Source organism: Filicampus tigris, chromosome 2, assembly GCF_054856515.1.
Source record: "Filicampus tigris isolate MCC_2025a chromosome 2, RoL_Ftig_1.0, whole genome shotgun sequence".
Lineage (NCBI taxonomy): Eukaryota > Metazoa > Chordata > Actinopteri > Syngnathiformes > Syngnathidae > Filicampus > Filicampus tigris.
In genome coordinates this window covers 36867111-36885867 of record NC_141218.1, presented here as the reverse complement: position 1 = coordinate 36885867, position 18757 = coordinate 36867111, and the positions used below count along the sequence as shown (strand labels likewise).

The 18757-nt window shown below is 41.1% G+C and overlaps 2 protein-coding genes across 9 annotated transcripts in view; one reads left to right on the top strand and one right to left on the bottom strand.

Annotated features, from left to right (window-relative positions):
- Positions 1–673: 673 nt before the first annotated feature.
- slbp (stem-loop histone mRNA binding protein) lies at positions 674–14771 on the bottom strand. Of its 4 annotated transcripts, none has more exons than XM_086023994.1 (8): positions 14631–14771; positions 6203–6334; positions 4803–4922; positions 4485–4556; positions 4196–4318; positions 3904–4059; positions 3715–3823; positions 674–1228 (listed from the first exon to the last, which is right to left on the bottom strand). In XM_086023994.1, exons 1-8 carry the CDS (start codon positions 14633–14635, stop codon positions 1157–1159), a joined length of 789 nt encoding a protein of 262 aa, XP_085880120.1. In that variant the 5' UTR covers positions 14636–14771; the 3' UTR covers positions 674–1156. The 4 variants fall into 4 exon arrangements, with proteins under 4 accessions (XP_085880120.1, XP_085880118.1, XP_085880117.1 ...); XM_086023992.1 differs by lacking the exon at positions 14631–14771 and adding an exon at positions 12058–12328; XM_086023991.1 differs by lacking the exon at positions 14631–14771 and adding an exon at positions 12099–12327 and having other exon boundaries at positions 4485–4550.
- The window catches only part of ccdc142 (coiled-coil domain containing 142), a 37243-nt gene continuing 31000 nt past the window's right edge, over positions 12515–18757 (top strand). For all 5 annotated transcript variants that reach the window (XR_015085747.1, XM_086023985.1, XM_086023984.1 and 2 more), the window contains exons 1-2: positions 12515–12574; positions 17276–17447. The gene's annotated coding sequence lies outside the window, so the exon portion shown is untranslated. The remainder of the gene's footprint in view (positions 12575–17275; positions 17448–18757) is intronic.

The following is an 18757-nucleotide window of genomic DNA, read 5'->3' as shown; positions in this document are numbered from 1 at the left end:
AACTTTTTGCATTATTTACAAGGAAAATAGTCAACAGATGTCAATGCTGATAAATCCATTTGGAAAAAAACAAAATATTGCGCTGTTGTTGAGTTTTCATCGCAGATAGTAAAAAAAAATGCAGTTGTAAGGGCTGTGAAAAACAAACATTGAATACAAAAATAAATATACATATAAAATATTGTAACTGAATCTATATATTTATTTTTTTATTTCCAAATTAATTTTGCTATCTATATTTACTTTTATTTTGTATTACATATATTTTTGTTCTTATTTCCCTATATATGTTTAAAATTATTTTTTCAACTATATTTCTTATCACTGATGCAGAAGAAATTGTTATTCAAATCAGGGGGCAGGTAGGTGGTGCTCGCTGCACTGACATATCGATCAACCAACAGGCGAATAGCACAACCCAAGACACACTTAGGACCACCCCCTCATTTGAGTAACATTTCGTTCTGGACTGCAGGACTGACACTGCTGAAATAAAAAAAAAAAATTAAAGTGAAAATAAAAAATATAATTGAAAAAAATAAATGGCAAAATAAAGGTGAAGACTGTATGTTCCGGTCTAGAGAGGGGTGTTACTCCAAACCTTACGCTGACTAACCTTGGATAAAGAGTTGAAACTTCAGACAGGGTGGGACTCAGATATCATTACAACTCATTATTTAACATAGTACCACAACTTTTGTTTTTTTTATTTCAAAGTCTTTAAGAAGCAAACATTGCAAAACATTACATTTATTTAAAAAAAAAAATCCCCAAAACGAACAGCCCATTACCCTTCCACTTTTAAAATTGTACACTGAAATTAAGCTTTACAACAGCAAACCATAAAAAGGACAACATTTGTTTTAAACTTCTCCCCCACAGTCTACAACATTATGTGTGTTTTAAGAGCAACCATGAACACCAACACAGAAGCCAATTAAATGGATATAATACTGTGAAGAAACAATCCCTGAGTCATTTGTAATCAACATTATGCTCTGGTAAGGCACTGTTTAGAGTGCATGTGTAGTTCAAGCAGTGTATACCTGGAACAGAGGCTTTTATTTCAGAAAAATCTAAACATTTTACTGTTGGGGGAGGGAAAGTAAAAGATTTGAGATGTGTATGAACATTTGACAACAGGACAAACAATGAGCTAGGCCATGTCAAGCTTCGCTGTGGTTTCGGTCTTCTGCATTTTGACTGGAGTTCCTGCGCAGTCATCATCCTGGAACACATTACACATTCAATTAAAGAAATAAAATAATTGTCATGCAGGAATGAATGAACGATATTAGCAGTTACCTCCAGTTAGACGACCCTTTTTTACCAGCTTTCCAAGTTGCGTACAAAATCTACCTCTAGTTATGTACATGTTTCGTTATGTGACCCATCTCATCGTGGATGAGAGGATGGCTCTGTGACCACAGGATGATTTCAAGGTTACAGGTGGCTGTAAACGCCCCCAAAACCTCACATAAAACTTGATGTCTACTTCGCGGCAGCAAATGGAAAGCTGTCAGCCGGAAGGTCCGCTTCTTCCAATCACAATTCTCACAAATGGCCGCCTACACTTCTGATTCATGTTGGACATGTAGAGAATTTATTGTATTGGAGCGTCTCATAAAAAAAATAAAAATAAAAAAAACAGACACAAAACTCAACGTGTGCTCCTAATGTGAGCAAGCGGCAGCAAGCTGTTGTGTGTGCTAATAGTGGAACTCTGTCGGCAGAAAATGGCATCACAGTTGCTCAGGGCTCAGGTAACAACCAATCATGGCTCAGCTTCAGAAAACAAGTGAGTCGTGATTCGTCGTTATCTGAGCGCTGAGCAACTGTGATGTCAATTTCAGTCGACAGAAGTGACAAAATGGCTTCCCCTTGAGATGGCTAAAAACAGGTGGATTTTGCTGCTTAACTCATATTCCACAAACGTAATTATTAGTCAGAATGCCGTGTTCAGATTAGTGAAGGTGCAAAGAACATTTTTGGCTTGACTTAATCTTTTTTAACCTATTAAGGCCAGGAGCGCATAACCGCGTTTCTACCACTAAAGCCAGGAGCGCTGTTGCATCTTTCTACCCTTAAAGCCGGGAGAGCGTTTACGTAATTTTCTTTTTTTTTTTTAAATCAAATTCTCGGTCTCTTAAGCCAATGAAATGCATCACAATATACACATGACACTGTTGTGAGTCCTCGGAAGATGTCATAGATTTCTTTAGAACATAATGGTGGATGAAGGTGTTTGGACTGTCTAAATTGCCCCAAGGTGTGATTGTGAGTGCGGATGTTTGTCTTTGTGTGCCCTGGGATTGGCTGGCAACCAATTCAGGGTATCCCCTGCCTACTGCCCAAAGACAGCTGGGATAGGCTCCAGCACGCCCCGCGACCCTTGTGAGGAGAAGCGGTATAGATAATGGATGGATGGATAATGGTGGATGCGCACACGATCGCGGGAGCTCTGAAAGAAGTAACGGCAGTGATATACAGTAGACGACGCACTTGTGGACATTGAACCAGTGGAACCTGATACAGTATATGGTTAAGATATGTTTACAGACGATGATAGCAACGTCTTTGTAACAGAATAGAGGATGGTAATCACCACTCGGTTTAGTTTAATTGAAAATTGTGCTTGTCTTGCGCAGACAATTTATTTTTACATCTTCGATTGAAACGGCAAATAATGATCATCGCGGGCCTGTGTCAAAGCTCTCAAATTCTTTTCTTCTTCTTTTGAGATGTTTCTATCTGTTACAGGGGCTGAGATGTCAATTATTTTGTAAGTGTTGAATTTCTGGGAAAACCTCAGGTTTAAGAGGGTGATTCTATAGTCACCCTTAGGTTTTGGGGAGATGTTGAGCCAGGCGCTTTGTCCTTTAATGGGTTAACGTCATTAAAGTGGCAAACAAAGACAAGTTTCCCTGGATCATTTTTGTGTCAAATAAACAAATAAAGCACAAATAGAAAATAGACAAAAGGAAAAATCTCAATAAGACATGTATACTATTTTGGAAGGAGACTCTTTCTCCAATGGAGAAGCTCTCATCGTAGTATTTTTGATGGCATCTTGCCAATTTTTAAAGAAATTGTGCCTAAATTGTGTATCACTAAGACATTCATAACATTGATATTTATTATTGATGTCACAACACAATATCACAAGATGAACCTGATAATTGTTACGATATTTTGGAGGATGGCGATCTATAAAAAGCTCACGGTATTGTAAAAAAAAAAAAAAAAAGGCTCATATTAAAAAAAAAAACATCACAATATTCTGGTTTTGAACATAAACGCATTCACAAAGAAATAAGCTTGGCCAGTCACTATTAGCGTGGGTCTTAAAAATAGGTGGCATCAAATTAAACTGCACTAATAAACTAACCACCAGAGGGTGCTGGAACTGCAAAAATGGAAAACAACTTGGGCTTTTAAACAGATTTGCTGCTATTAATATTGCGACATGATATTAATATTAATTTTAATATCGCGATATTGCCGATGTTGTGACATCCCTACTTATTCATTTATTTGTGTATTTGTTTTTTAAACAGACTAACATAATAAAGCACCTCTACAATCAGCCCTTCTTTCTGAATTTTGTTTCAAGTTCTACCATTTGCAGAGAAACTCCCGCCATATATCTGCCACGGTGCCGAATGCACTCTCCTCGACGAGCTTCACCCGTAAGAAACGGAACGTAAATCTCACCTCCAGTGACAGGTTGCGAGTGCTGAAAGAGCATGTACCATTCCCACTATCTGACAATACAGGAAAGTCCAGCTCAATGTCCATGACATCCTCAAGACAGAGCTCCTCGCTGCAAGAGGAGAGCACAAAATGGGTGAAAGGAACATGAAGAGTTGTGGCTTGGGAAATAAAAGTGAAACATTTGCTTACAAATTACTGGCATTGACTTCTCCTCCCTCTTGTGCTGGGGGGTCCCACGCATGGAGTTTGACCTTCCACAGTTTGATCTGCTGGTCCCAGGAACGGCGACTGTATTTCCTGAACTTATTGGGAGTCTTGGGATGAACACCTGGCTGTCGCATGTGCCTGAAAAAGGTAGAGAAAGTAGTTTAGACAAGGTTCCAGCTGCAGTTTCCTAGCTCCACGACACTTACTGCAGACAACTTATTATACAGCTATATCACCAAAATGTGTGTGCGTGTCTTCTTTGCAATGGACCTACTTGGGAACCTCTTGGACATATCGATCATAGGCCAGTGTATTCTTGCCGTAGTTGATCTGTTTCTGTCGTCGTAGCAACACAGCCTCATCCATTTCCACATTTTCACCCTCTTTGGAGTCACAGCTGCAGAATCATTGAGAAAAATGAAGTACCGGTAGTGGTGGATGGGACATGGAATTTTGGTTATCTGTCACAAATCTCAGTGCATATTTATATCGCAAAAATGTATACCTGATGCTTCATACTGAATTTAATGAGTGAAAAAGAAATTGATGAAACGGTAACATACCTGCCAGAAGAGCCAGAAGATGTCCTTCTCTCTCTTGGGGTGACTTCAGCAGCGAGTATCCTCCTCCTGTAACTGAACAGTGAACATTCGGTGGATTAGAAAGGACCGAGTGGGCGAGTTAATCAAATCTGTCTGCCTATCTGCAAGTGTAGATGGGGCCAATCTATAGTTCATAAAGGAAATGAGACTCCTACGTAAAAGTCAGTGTCCACTGTATAACAATAGTAAACTGGAACTTGTTATCTTAATACACACAAGCAGGCCTGCAAAACATGAGCCAGAGATAACGCCACAGAGCAGGGAGAAGCAGAACGTTACCGCTGCATGTCTCTCTGCACATCTCTCCTCATCTCGTCGTCCTCCACCTGGCTGCCCCAGTCCAGTCCAGCCCGTCGAGCAAAACGAGACACCGGGCCTCTGCTTTCTGGAGTGGTAAAACTGGAAAAGAAAAACAAGGGACACCTTAAAACACATATCAACAACACTTCACTTTATATAGCGAGTGAGTGAGCGAGAGAGGGAGGGAGGGAGGTAGGTTACATTTCACTAACAACTCCACTGTGCTTAAGTCGGTGCTCGTTTGGCTGCTTGCCATGGTGATGCAGATGAAATAAAGGAAGAGAAGAATACTTGCAGAGATCAGACTTGCAAGTCCATTGAGCCTTATTACATTTTTTTTTTTTTTTTAAACTATCTTTCATTATGAAGGAGTGCATTACAGGCAAACAGGATTCAAATTTTAATTTGGCAAATTTTTCTTACATCACAAAAGTATAGTACTGCAAGTAAATACAAGATATCTTTATGGTATAGACGAGGGCTGCAACCACAAATCGATAATATCCATAAAAATCGATATTTCAAGCAGAAGTCAAATGAAAACTGTTCTTTCCAATAATATGTTCTATGCATCCTCACTAATCTAAACACAGGCATTCTGATTAATGTTTGCGCAATATGAATTCAACAGCAAACTCCTCCCTTTATCATCCATCTCAGGGGACGGCCATTTTGCCACTTGCTGTCAAGTGTTGATTGAAAGTTCAACACGCGAGGGCGGTATGCACTAGGTTCTAAATTAGGTGGTATGCGAAAGTAACTGACGAACTGAAGTGGCAGCGGGCAGTGAAATGAAGATAAGTACTGTTTATTTTCTCTTGGTTCTGTTCGGTTTTAATCAGCAAAGTTGCTACCATGTTAAAAGGCACTGTTACAAAAGAATCTGTTCAGGTACATGTACATTTACAGCTCAAAATCGTTCTTTAAATGCAGTAAATATCACATTTTTCAACATAGGTGCGGCTTGTATATCGTTTTTTTCTCCATTATTTTTTGGGTGGGATCAAAGACCAAACCGAGACCCCAACCAGTTTGTGTGTATTCACACCTACCTAAAAGGTCTGAACCAGAGCGGGAAACGAATGCTCGCCCGTTTCAAGTGGATCAAACAGTGCAGGTGTGAATACACTCTTGGGGTAAAAAAAAAAAATAGATAACTCATGATTTATTTAAAAGGTCAGGGATTTTCATGCTGCATTCTCTACACTTTTTTGCCCTATCAATTTCAAATAATGTCCTGCGTTTTGATAATGGGATGGAAATTTTAAAATGGTTCTTAAACCAATTCATCGATTATTCCCCCAAAAATAATGGACAGATTAATTGATTATTGAAATAATCATTAGTTGCAGCCCTAGTACAGGCACACATGCATATACCTGGCACTTCTGTTGTTAGTGTGAGTGTCTTCTTGACCATAATCATCATAATTGTCATCATCTCCCCTGAACCGCAAACTTCCATCAATGCCTCGTTTCCTGCAGTGGGACCACCGTGATGGGCCAGAACACCTATACAGTGGGGGAAACAAAGACTTGGGATAAACAAAATGTATTCACTCAACATATCTCAACAGCATGTATATTTCTAGCCCATAGAACATTCATATCAATGATCAATAAACCTAAACAGTAAAGTGTTTAGCTATTACACCATGTCATTAAAAGTATTTCCCTATACCTGATTTCTTTGTATATTTATCAAACTTAAAGAGGAAGTCAATCCAAACATATTTTTTGTCAAGAATATATAAGTTAGATAAGATAAGAAGGCCTTTATTGATCCCACAGTGGGGAAATTTTCAGTGTTACAGCAGCAACTGTGTATAGGTCACACAGGGACGGCGGCATAATGTAGCCATTAATGTATAACATTAACGGCAAACATTCAGGATCAAACCTATGTAAATATACGCAGTAACTATGTGTATGCCCAGGTGACCACTCCCTGGAAAATGACCGATACAACCACCGAGTCATAAAAGTTCCTGAGGGGTGTCCCCTGAACCCCAAAAGACCTCAGTCTCCTGAGTAGGAAGAGTCTGCTCTGACTCTTCCTATAGAGGGCGTCTGTGTTGTCGCTCCAGTCCAGTTTATTGTTCAGATGAACACCCAGGTACTTGTAAGTCGAGACTCTCAACATCTGTTCCCCGGATATTCACTGGTGCAGGTGCAGAGTGATGGCGCCTACCGAAATCCACCACCATTTCTTTGGATTTCCCCGCATTGATCAGGAGGCGGTTCTGCTGGCACCAGTCCACAAAACCCTGAGTAAGTTCCCTGTACTCCCGATCGTCACCGTCTGTGATGAGGCCGACAATCGGAGAGTCGTCAGAGAACTTCTGCAGGTGATAGGTAGGGGTGCTGTAGTTGAAGTCCGAGGTGGAGAGGGTGAACAGGAAGGGAGCCAAGACAGTTCCCTGTGGGGCCCCCGTGCTACAGAGGAGCACGTCAGACACACGGTCCTGTGTCCTCACATACTGTGGCCGGTTTGTGAGGTAGTCCTGGATCCATGTGGTGAGGTGGTGGGCCACCCCCGCCCGCTCCAGCTTGTCTCCCAATAGGGTGGGCTGGATGGTGTTGAAAGCACTGGAGAAATCAAAGAACATGATCCTCAGTGCTCCCCGCCTTCTCCAGGTGGGAGAGTGAAGTGTAGAGGAGGTAGATGATGGCATCATCCACACTGATGCCAGGCTGGTATGCAAACTGGAGCGGGTCCATTGAGGAGCTCACCAGGGGGCGCAGGTGGACAAGGACCAGTCTCTCCAGGGTCTTCATCAGGTGAGACGTCAGCGCCACTGGTCTGAAGCTGTTGAGCTCCTTCAGGTGGGGGGGTCCATGGCACCGGGGCCAGGCAGGATGTTTTCCACAGCTGGGGGACCCTGCCCAGCTTTAGGCTCAGGTTGAACATGTGCTGGACAATTCCACACAACTGGTCTGCGCAGGATTTGAGGAGCTGGGGGCTGATGGCATCTGGACCCGCTGCCTTCCTCGCCTTCATCTTCTTCAGCTGGTTCTTCACCTGAGATGTTGTGAAGGCCAAGGCTGGGCAGGAGGGAGTGGTGGCTATCTGGTGTAGCTGGGAGCTGGAGACTGTAGAGAAAAGAGGGGAGGGGGTGACACACCCAGCAGGAGGAGTAGGTGGAGGCTGCAGCAGGAGAGACTGAGTGGGGGCAGGCATCTGATCGAACCTATTGAAAAAGAGGTTCAGCTCATTTGCCCACTGCAGGTCCCCCCCAGTCCGGGTCTTGGGTTGTCCGTGGCCTGAGATGGTCTTCAGGCCCCTCCCGACTCCCCTGGCATTATTCTGCAGCAGCTGCTCCTCCATCCTCTTCCTGTAGAACTTTTTCCCCTCTCTGATCCTCCTCCTCAGCTGGCACTGCACAGTCTTCTGCTCCTCTTTGTTGCCTGACGCAAAAGCCCTCTTCTTGTCCTTCAGGAGAGCTTTTATGTCTGGTGTGATCCAGGGTTTGTTGTTGCAGAAACACCTTACTGTCCTGGTGGGTATGGTGTTCTCCATGCAGAAATTTATATAGTCTGTAACAGTGTCCGTTAGACTACTAATGTCTTCCCCGTGAGCATCGCTGAATACTTCCCACACAGTATAAGAATATGTAGGAATATCATCATAGTATGTAGGCCCACTAGTTGAAACACGGCATTCGGATTAAAATTGCGTTTGTGGAATGTGAGTTAAGAAGCAAAATCCACCCCTTTTTCGCCATCTTGTCACTTCTGTCAGGGCACTGATAACGGCCAATCAAGTCAGTCACTCATCTCATAACTGTCTCTGGCCACGTAGAAATCATATATATTGTACAAATTATAATACAAATCAAAAACACCAATGCATAAATAAAATTGTGTTCAATAAGATATGTTAATTATTAATTTAATATTTGCCTGTTGTTAAGTGTCAATTAGTACAAATAAAATCTAAGAGGGATCCAATTATGTCCAGTGAAATATTGTATGCATTATACTGCCTGAATGATGTCCTTATATTTAATCAAACTGCCTCCCAGTACACTTTTCATTTACTGCAATGCAGATAATTAAAAATCAGATGTTATTCATGACATATTCCTACATACTGTAATTTAAGGTGCCGGACAATGTTAAGTCAGTGTATCAAATATTAATGCATTGAAACGTCTGCATTTAGTCGTGTATCAATTGCTTCTTTTTCCTTTAGGGCTGCAGTTTTTTTTTTTTTTAAACAATACATTTTCATGTCACTATACACCTGTAATAGTACCTCCAATTCCAAGAAAGTAATTAACCTCGCATGTTTCTTTGTTTCCATGCTGAATCAATCAATATTGGGGCTTCATTGATGATATCATCTTGCTGTGGCCATGCACAGCTTAGCTCAAACTGTTCTGGATCCGAATGTTCTAAATTTTCAACTTCAACGGAAGTCAACTCCGACTCCGGTTTAGATTTAGGAGCACGTTGAACCTGCTTGCTGGAAAACTCCCCAGGATCAATTCAAGTTAAATAAAAATTTGCATGTGCGGAGTATGCATAGGTCTATAATCAATTTCCGAAGCACATGTTCAGAGACATTAAATTTTTTTTTTTTTAAATGCAGTTAATGGCGAAGTCAACCCAAACATATTTTTCCAGAATATGCTCCATGCAAGCCAGCTAGTCTGATTCTGATTACTATTGCATTTGTGGAATATGAGAAATATAGAGATGGACAAAAACAGGTGGATTTTACTGCTCAACTCATGTTCCATGAACATAATATTAATCGAGGCTACATAGAATATAATAATGTAATCCCCTTTAAAATTATTTTCTTAAAGCGGAAGTCAACCCAAACATATTTTTTTCAAGAATATGTTCCCACCGGCTTACTAGTTGAAACACGGCATTCTGATAAATATTGCATTTGTGCAATAAGTGTTAATACACTCGTTTTTAGCCATCTGTGGGGCGGCCATTTTGTCTTCTGTCAACTGAAAATGACATGACAACTGCTCACAACGACTAATCACAGCTCAGATTCAGAAAACAGGTCAGCTGCGATTGGTCGTTGTGAGCAGTTGTGGTGTCATTTTCAGTCGACACAAGACAAAATGGCCGCCCCCACAGATGGCTAAAAACTAGTGCATTTTGCTGCTTAACTTATATACCACAAACGCAAAATTAATCAGAATGCCGTGTTTCAACTAGTGGGCCTGCTAGGAACATATTCTGGAAAAAAATATGTTTGGGTTGACTTCCGCTTTAAAGAGGAAGTCAACCCATATTTTTTTCCAGAATATGTTCAATGCAGGCCCACTAGTTGAAAAACGTCATTCACAGCCATTTTGTCACTTCTGTTGACTGAAGCAGACATTGAAGTTGGTCAAGGTTCACATAACTACCAATCATGGTGGAGCTTCAAAAAAACAGGTGAGCCGTGACTGATCGTTATCTGAGCCCTGAGCAACTTCCATGTCATCTTCAGTCGACAGAAGTGACAAAATGGCCGCCCCCGGAGATAGCTAAAAGTGGGTGCATTTTGCTGCTTAACTTATATTTCACAAACACAATATTAATCACAATGTGACATTTCAACTAGTGGGCCTGCATAGAACATATTCTGGAAAAAAATATGGGTTGACTTCCCATTTAAGAAAATAATCTTAAAAGGGATTACAGTATTATATTCCGTGTAGCCCTGCAAGTCAAAACACTGCATTCTGGTTAATATTATGTTTGTGCAAAATGAGTTAAGCAGTAACATCCACCTGTTTTTGTCCATCTCAGGGGGCGGCAATTTTGCCACTTTCTGTCGACTGAAAATGGCATCACAGTTGCTCAGTGATCAGGTAACGACCAATCAGAGCTCAGCTTCAGCAAACAGGTGAGCCGTGATTGCTCGTTACCTGAGCCCTGAGATGTCATCTTCGGTCGACAAAGTGACAAAATGGCTAACCCCGGAGAAGGATGAAAAAATGGTGGATTTGGCTGCTTAAAGCGGAAGTCAACCCAAACATATTTTTTTTCAAGAATATGTTCCATGCAAGCCCACTAGTTGAAACTGGGCATTCTGATAAATTTGTGGAATAAGTGTTAATCCACTCGTTTTTTAACCATCTCTGGGGGCGGCCATTTTGTCTTCTGTCAACTGAAAATGACATCACAACTGCTCACAACGACCAAACACGACTCAGATTCAGAAAACAGGTCAGCCGTGATTGGTCGTTGTGAGCAGTTGTGATTCATTTTCAGTCGACAGGAGACAAAATGGCCGCCCCCAGAGATGGCTAAAAACTAGTGCATTTTGCTGCTTAACTCATATTCCACAAACGCAAAATTAATCAGAATGCCGTGTTTCAACTAATGGGCCTGCTGGGAACATATTCTCAAAAAAAAAGCTTTCGTTGACTTCCGCTTTAAATTGTATTCCACAAACACAATATTAATCAGAATGCAGAGGTTAGACTAGTGCAGCCACACAAAACATATTGTCAAGAAAATTTTGGGATTGACTTCGTTTCTAAGACCAGCAAAAACTGCGAGCATTGAAAATGTTATTTTTTTAAATCTCTATAGTGTTGCAAATGAGGACATCAAAGTCACTTGTTTGTATATCATTGTACACATAGCTTCTTCACTGATCCGAAAAATAACTAAGTGTTTTTCACATTGACATTGGAGTGAACAAACGTCACGGCTGAATGTGCGTATGCAAAGTATGCATTCGAGGGGAAAAAAAGACATGGAGAGTTGGTTCCAACTGTTTAAAATACAATATCTTCCATTCTTACCGCATATATCCATATATATCATAACTAATGGGTACAGCGGCGTGCCTTTTGTTCACGGGAACAAGAAGCCATTTGTTTCTCCCGCCATTTGCTTTCTCCTTCCGATTTGCTGTTCGTCCAACCTGCCATGTTGAGCTTCGCGAGATACCAAGTAGGGAAAAAGGCTTCTTCCTTTCACCGTCCCATAGCAGGGGCGGCGGTTTAGTCACAACTCGCCGTGGTCAATTGCACAAACATTTGAGCGTGACGACAAAATACAGCCAGAACGAGTTAATGTGTGAGCAGACTAAGGACCAGCGAGCTCAACTAGCCGGAAATAAGGCCGTTAAGTAGACAAAAGCAACAGCAAAAGATCGCACTGGAGCACGACAGCCAACTGTTTGACTAACGCTGCATCACAAGTCTAAGTTGACTCAATACACATTTGACACACTATTACAGAAAGTGATATAGCAAAACCAAACTAACCAAGATGTTAAATGCCTATCTGCACCACTTAATCGGGTTACCTCTCTCCTACTTCGAAGTTGTTTCCGCCGCATCTTCTACCTCTGGCAAAGTCAGACATCTTCTTGTTCTGTATAAGTGAACGCGATAACAAATAGTAAAAGGTTGTTGCAATAAAACGTGAGGCGAACCTTCGCGGGTCTGGCAGTGAACAAACACCCGCCAACACTGGAAGACGCGCGGCCAAAACTATACTATACATCACATGACCGGAAAGGGCGGTTCTAAATGTCACTGCTATTTCTGTCCGTTTTTTATTTTTATTTTATTTTATTTTGAATACAGTTTATATATTTTTACTGTTTACCCTTTTTATTCGATTAGAATGTAATTTTCGCTTTGGACACAGAGTTGCGTTGTGGTTGCGTGCCGGCCCACCAATTTCTAACCCATGCCGCACTTCGATGACCGGAAGTTCAATGCTGATACCGGAACCCAGATGGTTTGAAAATAAACAATCAATATGGAGTCACGTCTGGTAAGTCGCTATATAGTATAATGTGGAGGTGATCGTCATAAGATTTTATGGTCAGAGAGATGTTTGATCATGGAATATTAATTATCGTTTGCTAGCCACGCGTGTGTGTCAAATTTTCAAGATTAATCAGGGTCGGCAGTGTTACCCCCAGAATTCAAATACAAAACATAATACAGTGGTATCTCTACTTACGAACGTCTCATCATACGAAATTTTCAAGCTACGAAACGCCTCAACAGGAAAATATTGCCTCTAGTTACGAAAGAAATTTCAGGTTACGAAAGTTAAAGGTATGGGCTGCTACTCGCATTATGGCTGTTACTCGCATTTCCAGTTTCTTGAACGCAACATACTCATAACTGCTCTGCCATTGGCTATTACGTAGCATCTTCCAGGCATCCCATTGGCTAAGAGGGACTTTTACCGTATGTGTCTATGTGTGTAGATAGACAGGTAGATAGATATACAGTATATGTGATAGATATGTCTATGCAGCGTCCTCGGAGTCGTCATTCGCCCCTTGGGCCATGAGGTGTTCCGGTAGTTTTACGTGAATTAGAAACGAGGAAAAAAAAAAAAAAAAGAAGAAAATCGGGTTTTTTTGTCCATATTGGCACAAAAATTGATGTGGACATCCTTACTAAAGCCCACTTCAACATATCAAAAGGATTAACCTCTCCGTGGCTAATTTATATGAGAATGACGAAATGTGGAAGTGAGCAGAGCTACATAGCTTTATGCTGGGATGAGCGCACACTGCTTCTTTGCTTAAAAAAAACCCTGCTTCTTTGCTGATCACGGTTAGGACGGGCGAGGCATTAAACACCAGTCAGGATATTTACAGAGACGGAAGTGGGAATGAGTGGAATTGTCAATTTATTTGGATGAGTAATAGCCACAGTTTTTCGACCTACAACACGCCGTCCAATTTGGAACGGAACAGCCTAAATCCAATGCGGCCCCGCTCGGCTGTGCAGTCAGCCTCCTCGCTGGAACTTTTTGTTTGCTGAACGTTGACGCTGGTTCGATGAGGTCTTACCTCACTCTCACGCTGCTTTACTCAAGCCGAAGCTGGCGAGCATGCTCGTGGGCCTGGCGGCCGTGCGCTATGCTTGCGTCCAGCGAGCGAGCGCCGTAACTTTGCTCAATTAAATGACCACTCGACTCAGTACAACTTTTACTATTAAATTATATTTATGCATGATAACCCTATTAAAAACCCGTGGATGGAGCCATGGTGTACAAGTAGAGGAGTTCTTGTCTTTGACATGCTAGCAGTAGTTAGCTTTATTCGACACCGGCATCACACTCAAGGTAAAATCAAGCAAGTAAAATATGAATGGACTATGGCAGTAATGAGTCCGCTAAAAAGATAAATTAGTCCTAAGATAATGTATGCACTGCAAGAGAGTATTCGTTCACATACATTGGATGAACATTGAATGAAGACTAATATATGTGTCAACAACTGCTTTGGGCTAGACCTAATGCAAGTAAGCATTTACAATGCACTGATGTAGGACAAACTGCACATTACACTACATAACGATGTACAAAAAACAGTTAACTATTATTTAAAGAAAAGGTTTAAAACAAAGTCAATAATTATCAATATTGACTGATATGAAAAAACTGATATGATAGTTTTTCAAATATTTCTCAGCCCCTGTAAGCACATTATCTTTAAAATGTAGTTTATTTAATCTTTTTATCGAGCAGTTTATTTCACTCTTTCATAGTTACACTGACCTCTTATTAAAGGTTAAGTATTATGTTCAAATAAAATAACCTAAATGTATTTTTTTTCGGGTCATTATTTTCAATAGTTTAAAAAAAGAACAAAAATTCTATATACATCTATATTGCCCAATATGAAACACTTTTCAGTCATATCGCCCAGCCCTACGGCATGCTCACTTCCTCCTTTCGGTATAAGGACGGAAGTCGATTCGAACGTCTACGGTCACTCTACGCGCTATTACTGGTGTCATGGCAGAAGTCCCGAAATAAACAAAAAAAACAAAGGTATTCTTTAAACAAAATTAGATTCATTTACCTCATCGCTATCCATCTTTCACACAGCAACTGGAAATAGAAATGTAATTCAGTCCAACTTGCAGGCCAGCGAGAGCTCAGGATTTCACGACACTAGGCGCTGGCACACATGGGAAATATGGTTGACTTTTATCCAAACACTACCGCTTTTGTCCACATGGCGCTGTCATAATCAACAAAACCTGACATATGACACAGTTGAGTGACCACTTCCGACAGCCACCCAACCGTGAATACTGTACATTAGGGATGTCACAATATCGTGATATTGCGATATTAAAATTGCCACAATGTATCATCGTGTCACGATATTAATAGCAGATAATCTATAAATGTTTTTATATTTTGTAATACAACAAAATGACAGCATGAAAATAATATTTATACAGACACAGATCAAGTTGAAAGGCCAGGAACATTGTTAATCTATGCACACAGAGTAACAATAACACATCAAAATCTTGAGAACTGTCAAACTAAGGCTATGGGAGTTATAATTAAACAAACAGCGCCCTTGTGTGGTTGACGGATGCATTATTCCATCAGCAGGCCCTGCTCATCAAAGCGCAGTAACCTTGTGTAGAATCTATTATCTGGGTAGGCATTCAGCAGTGATAGCTCAATGTACTGTCCTCTCACCTCTTCTTCACGAATACGTGCAACCACACACATAAAAATAATCCCCCAAAATACCCCAAAACGTTTTACCGGAAATGCGTCACACCACTCCATGCATATAGTCCATTTAGGACAAGAGCAAAGAGAAGCATTTTGAGTCGAGATAACGTGGGGAGCGACTATTTATGCCATAAAAGTCATTTCTGCAGTGCAACCACCGTCTGCTGTTGTTTGTTTGGCTACTAGAGACTCCCACACCATGCTGGCAACATACGGCTTACTTTATCTCGGTGGACGACGCCCCAGCATTTAAAAGTTTTAGGTGACACAACTTTTAACGGAGTGTATAATTTTCTTCCCCAGTGTAAAAATGTGATGAAACTATGTCTGCATGTCACCAAATAACTCAAAATTATGTTGAAAAGGTCGGCGACATAAATGTTGCAGCTAGCCTTCAACACTTTTTGGGGTGTTAAAGAAAGAGTTATCCCGCTGTGCATGCGATGAACATAGAAATACTGCATGAAAATCATCAAACCAAATTGACATGACAAAGGGGATTCCACTGTACATCATATCTAAAAATAGACGTTGGTGGAAAACATATTTTTAACAAGCCAGAGCGAATTTTTCTGAGATTGGTGCAAAACAGACCTGGCCCGACATGATGTCCTCACAAAAAATGTTTGCAGTTGGAATCGCTGACGGAAGCCCGTTTAAAATCAGAGGGGGACCGGCCTATTGGTGGGTACTATTTTTTTTCGTCGTCGTGTCACGATATTAATAGCAGCAAATCTGGTTAAAATTCCAAGTTGTTTTCCATTTGTGGAGTTCCAGCACCCTCTGGTGGTTAGTTAGTGCGTTTTAATTTGATGCAATTTTTTTCCACTTATAATCACATTTTATTTATATAGCACTTTTCATACATAAAAATGCAACTCAAAGTGCTTTAAAACATTCAAAGCAAAACATAGAATTATCTTCAATCAAAAGAAAAGATAAATTATTTAAAAGTTGTTGAAAGCCAAACTAAAAAGGTGTGTCTTGAGCTCCCTCTTAAAAATATCAACAGTCTCTGCAGACCTGACATCCTCTGGCAGGCTATTCCAAAGGTGAGGACCAAAAAGGGATGGATAGATGTTAAAGATGCACGCTAATCGCCAGATAAAGGGGAACATAACACATTTGAGTTCCTCCACAAATTGACGCGATTCACAATGTGTGCGTGCATTAGCAAATAAAGCCTGGTTCACACGGCAGGATAATCGGTCCGATTTTAACCCCGAATATCCCCTCCCGACAATCGTAGGTCGGGGACAACTCTCGTAATGGCTCCAAAGATAATCTTATCAAATAATCCTTCCGTGTGTGGCGTGCTCAGCCTGATCTCAGCCGCTCAGAAGGACGTCCGACCTCAAATCTGGGATAGTCAACATGTTGAATTTTTTGGGCTCGATTTCGCACCGTTTAATCTCGAGGGGTTTTGCGAGATTTTCTGTCTGACATGAGAATATCTTTGAATGAATGTGGTTCATGTGTGATGTGTTGATTTTGCCGTGTGGCTGCACACCACACACGGTACGTTCAAAACTGTAATACGAGTGATTTTCTCTAGTCACGTGTGGGGTCTCTCAGAGTTTGGAAGTCGGCCGACAATTTTAAAATCCTGCCGTGTGAACCACGCTTTAGTGCCTCAATATTAGGTGTTCGGTCATTGCAGGTAATCTATTTCTTTGTGAATGCTGTTATTATGTAAAAAACAGAATATTGTGATGTTTTTTTGTTTTTTTTAATCTGGGCCCTTTTTTTTCCCAATATTGTGAGCCTTTATGCAGTATTGCGAGCTTTTTATATTTTGCCAACTCCCGCACAATATCGTGATAATTATCGTATCATGACATTTGGACATCGTGACATCCCTACTGTACATACGTACCTAAATGTTAGCGGATGAAAGTTAGCTAGTCCATTGTAAGAAGTAAAATTTGCAGGCTTGGTGATTGTTTATTTGTTTGATTCCTGTTTAAGGTACACATCACCGTTTTCAACCAAAATAATACCCCCCAAGTGAAGAGATGCACAACCTGCTGCAGGCTCTTCCACTGTCCCTTTTGTCCGACAGTGAAATTCAAGCCTGGAGGTCGGGCACGTTTGCTGAAGCACATGGAGCTCCATCTTGCTTTGGCTGTTCAACATGAAGGTTAGTTGACCCTCATAAAATTACGCATAATTTGTTTGTTAGCAAGTAAGCAAAGCCTGTTTTCAATTCTTTTTTTTACATTTGGTCTTCAAGTACTCAATTTAACAAGACAGGAAGTCCTCATTTTACGAACGAGTTCCGTTCCTACGCTGGCGATGTAACACAAATTGTAATGTATGTATGTAATGTATGTATGTAAAAGGATGTCGGATTTCACCGTTAAAGTCGACATTTACGACAAAATCCTTTGTATAAAAAAAAAAAAAAACATTAAAATAAAAGGCATAAGAAGCTGTGCTTAGCCTTATTCCGCCCCTTCCCTCCCCTCCCCAGCTAACAGTAGGATAACAGTACAGCTAATAGCAACAACTAGCTTCAGGCCGTTAAAACAAAAGGCATTAGCACAACGACATTAGCTCCTTACTGTCCGCGCAGCGTGTGGAGGTGATCATGAGCCTGCGTGTTTATGTTGTGGGGTTGCCTCCCAAGCAGTCGCGTGCGGTGTCCGACACCGCTTGCAGCCGCGAGAGTGAAGCGGCGTCAGAGTGAGGTCAGACCACCGGGGGTGTCTTGAACGTGTGCATCCGATTCCATAGCTGAATGTAGCCGCATTGGAACGCACCATTTCGGCTGTTAAGTTCCATCGGACGGCGCGTTTTCGGTCGAAAAACTGTGGCCATTCCTCATCCAAATAAATGTGTACGTCTCCTCATTCCCACTTCAGTCTCTGTAAATATCCTGATTGGTGTTAAATGCCTCGCTTGTACTTACCGTGATCAGCAAAGAAGCAGTGTTTTGTTTTTTTTTTCAAGCAAAGAAGCATTGTGCGCTCGTCCCAGCATAAGGCTACGTAGCTCTGCTCACTTCCACATTTCCTCATTCTCATATAAATAAATCATGGGGCGGTTAATCCTTTTAATATGTTGAAGTAGTCATTAGTAAGGATGTCCACATCAATTTTGGTGCCAATTGATCACCGTTTTTGGACGTTATAAGCAATGAAAGTACAATGATTTCCAATGGAGAGTTTGTAATCGGTTCCTCCAGTGACTCCGACCGAACAAGGATAGAACGGTAGGGGGCGTGGCCATTCTCCTCATTAACAAGAGGCACTATTCATGGAATCACTTATTTCCTAATTTCTCCCAAATTTATTGATAAAGTAGAAAATGACAACTCTTTTCATTTTCCTGGTCAAAAAATATATAAAATGAACTTGTTAGTGAAAACATGGCCGTCCCGGGCCAACCGTCCCTTTAACCCGAATATTGACTGCATGTAAATGTAATCACTATAGTGCTGGCCGGGGA

Coding starts and splice junctions, on each gene's coding strand:
- slbp (XM_086023990.1), bottom strand. CDS start 12,298: ATGTATAGTATAGTTTTGGCCGCGCGTCTTCCAGTGTTGGCGGGTGTT. Junction 4,319..4,484: donor TCTTCTGGCTCTTCTGGCAG/GTATGTTACCGT, acceptor ATGATTCTGCAG/CTGTGACTCCAAAGAGGGTG. Junction 3,824..3,903: donor GAAGTCAATGCCAGTAATTT/GTAAGCAAATGT, acceptor CTCCTCTTGCAG/CGAGGAGCTCTGTCTTGAGG.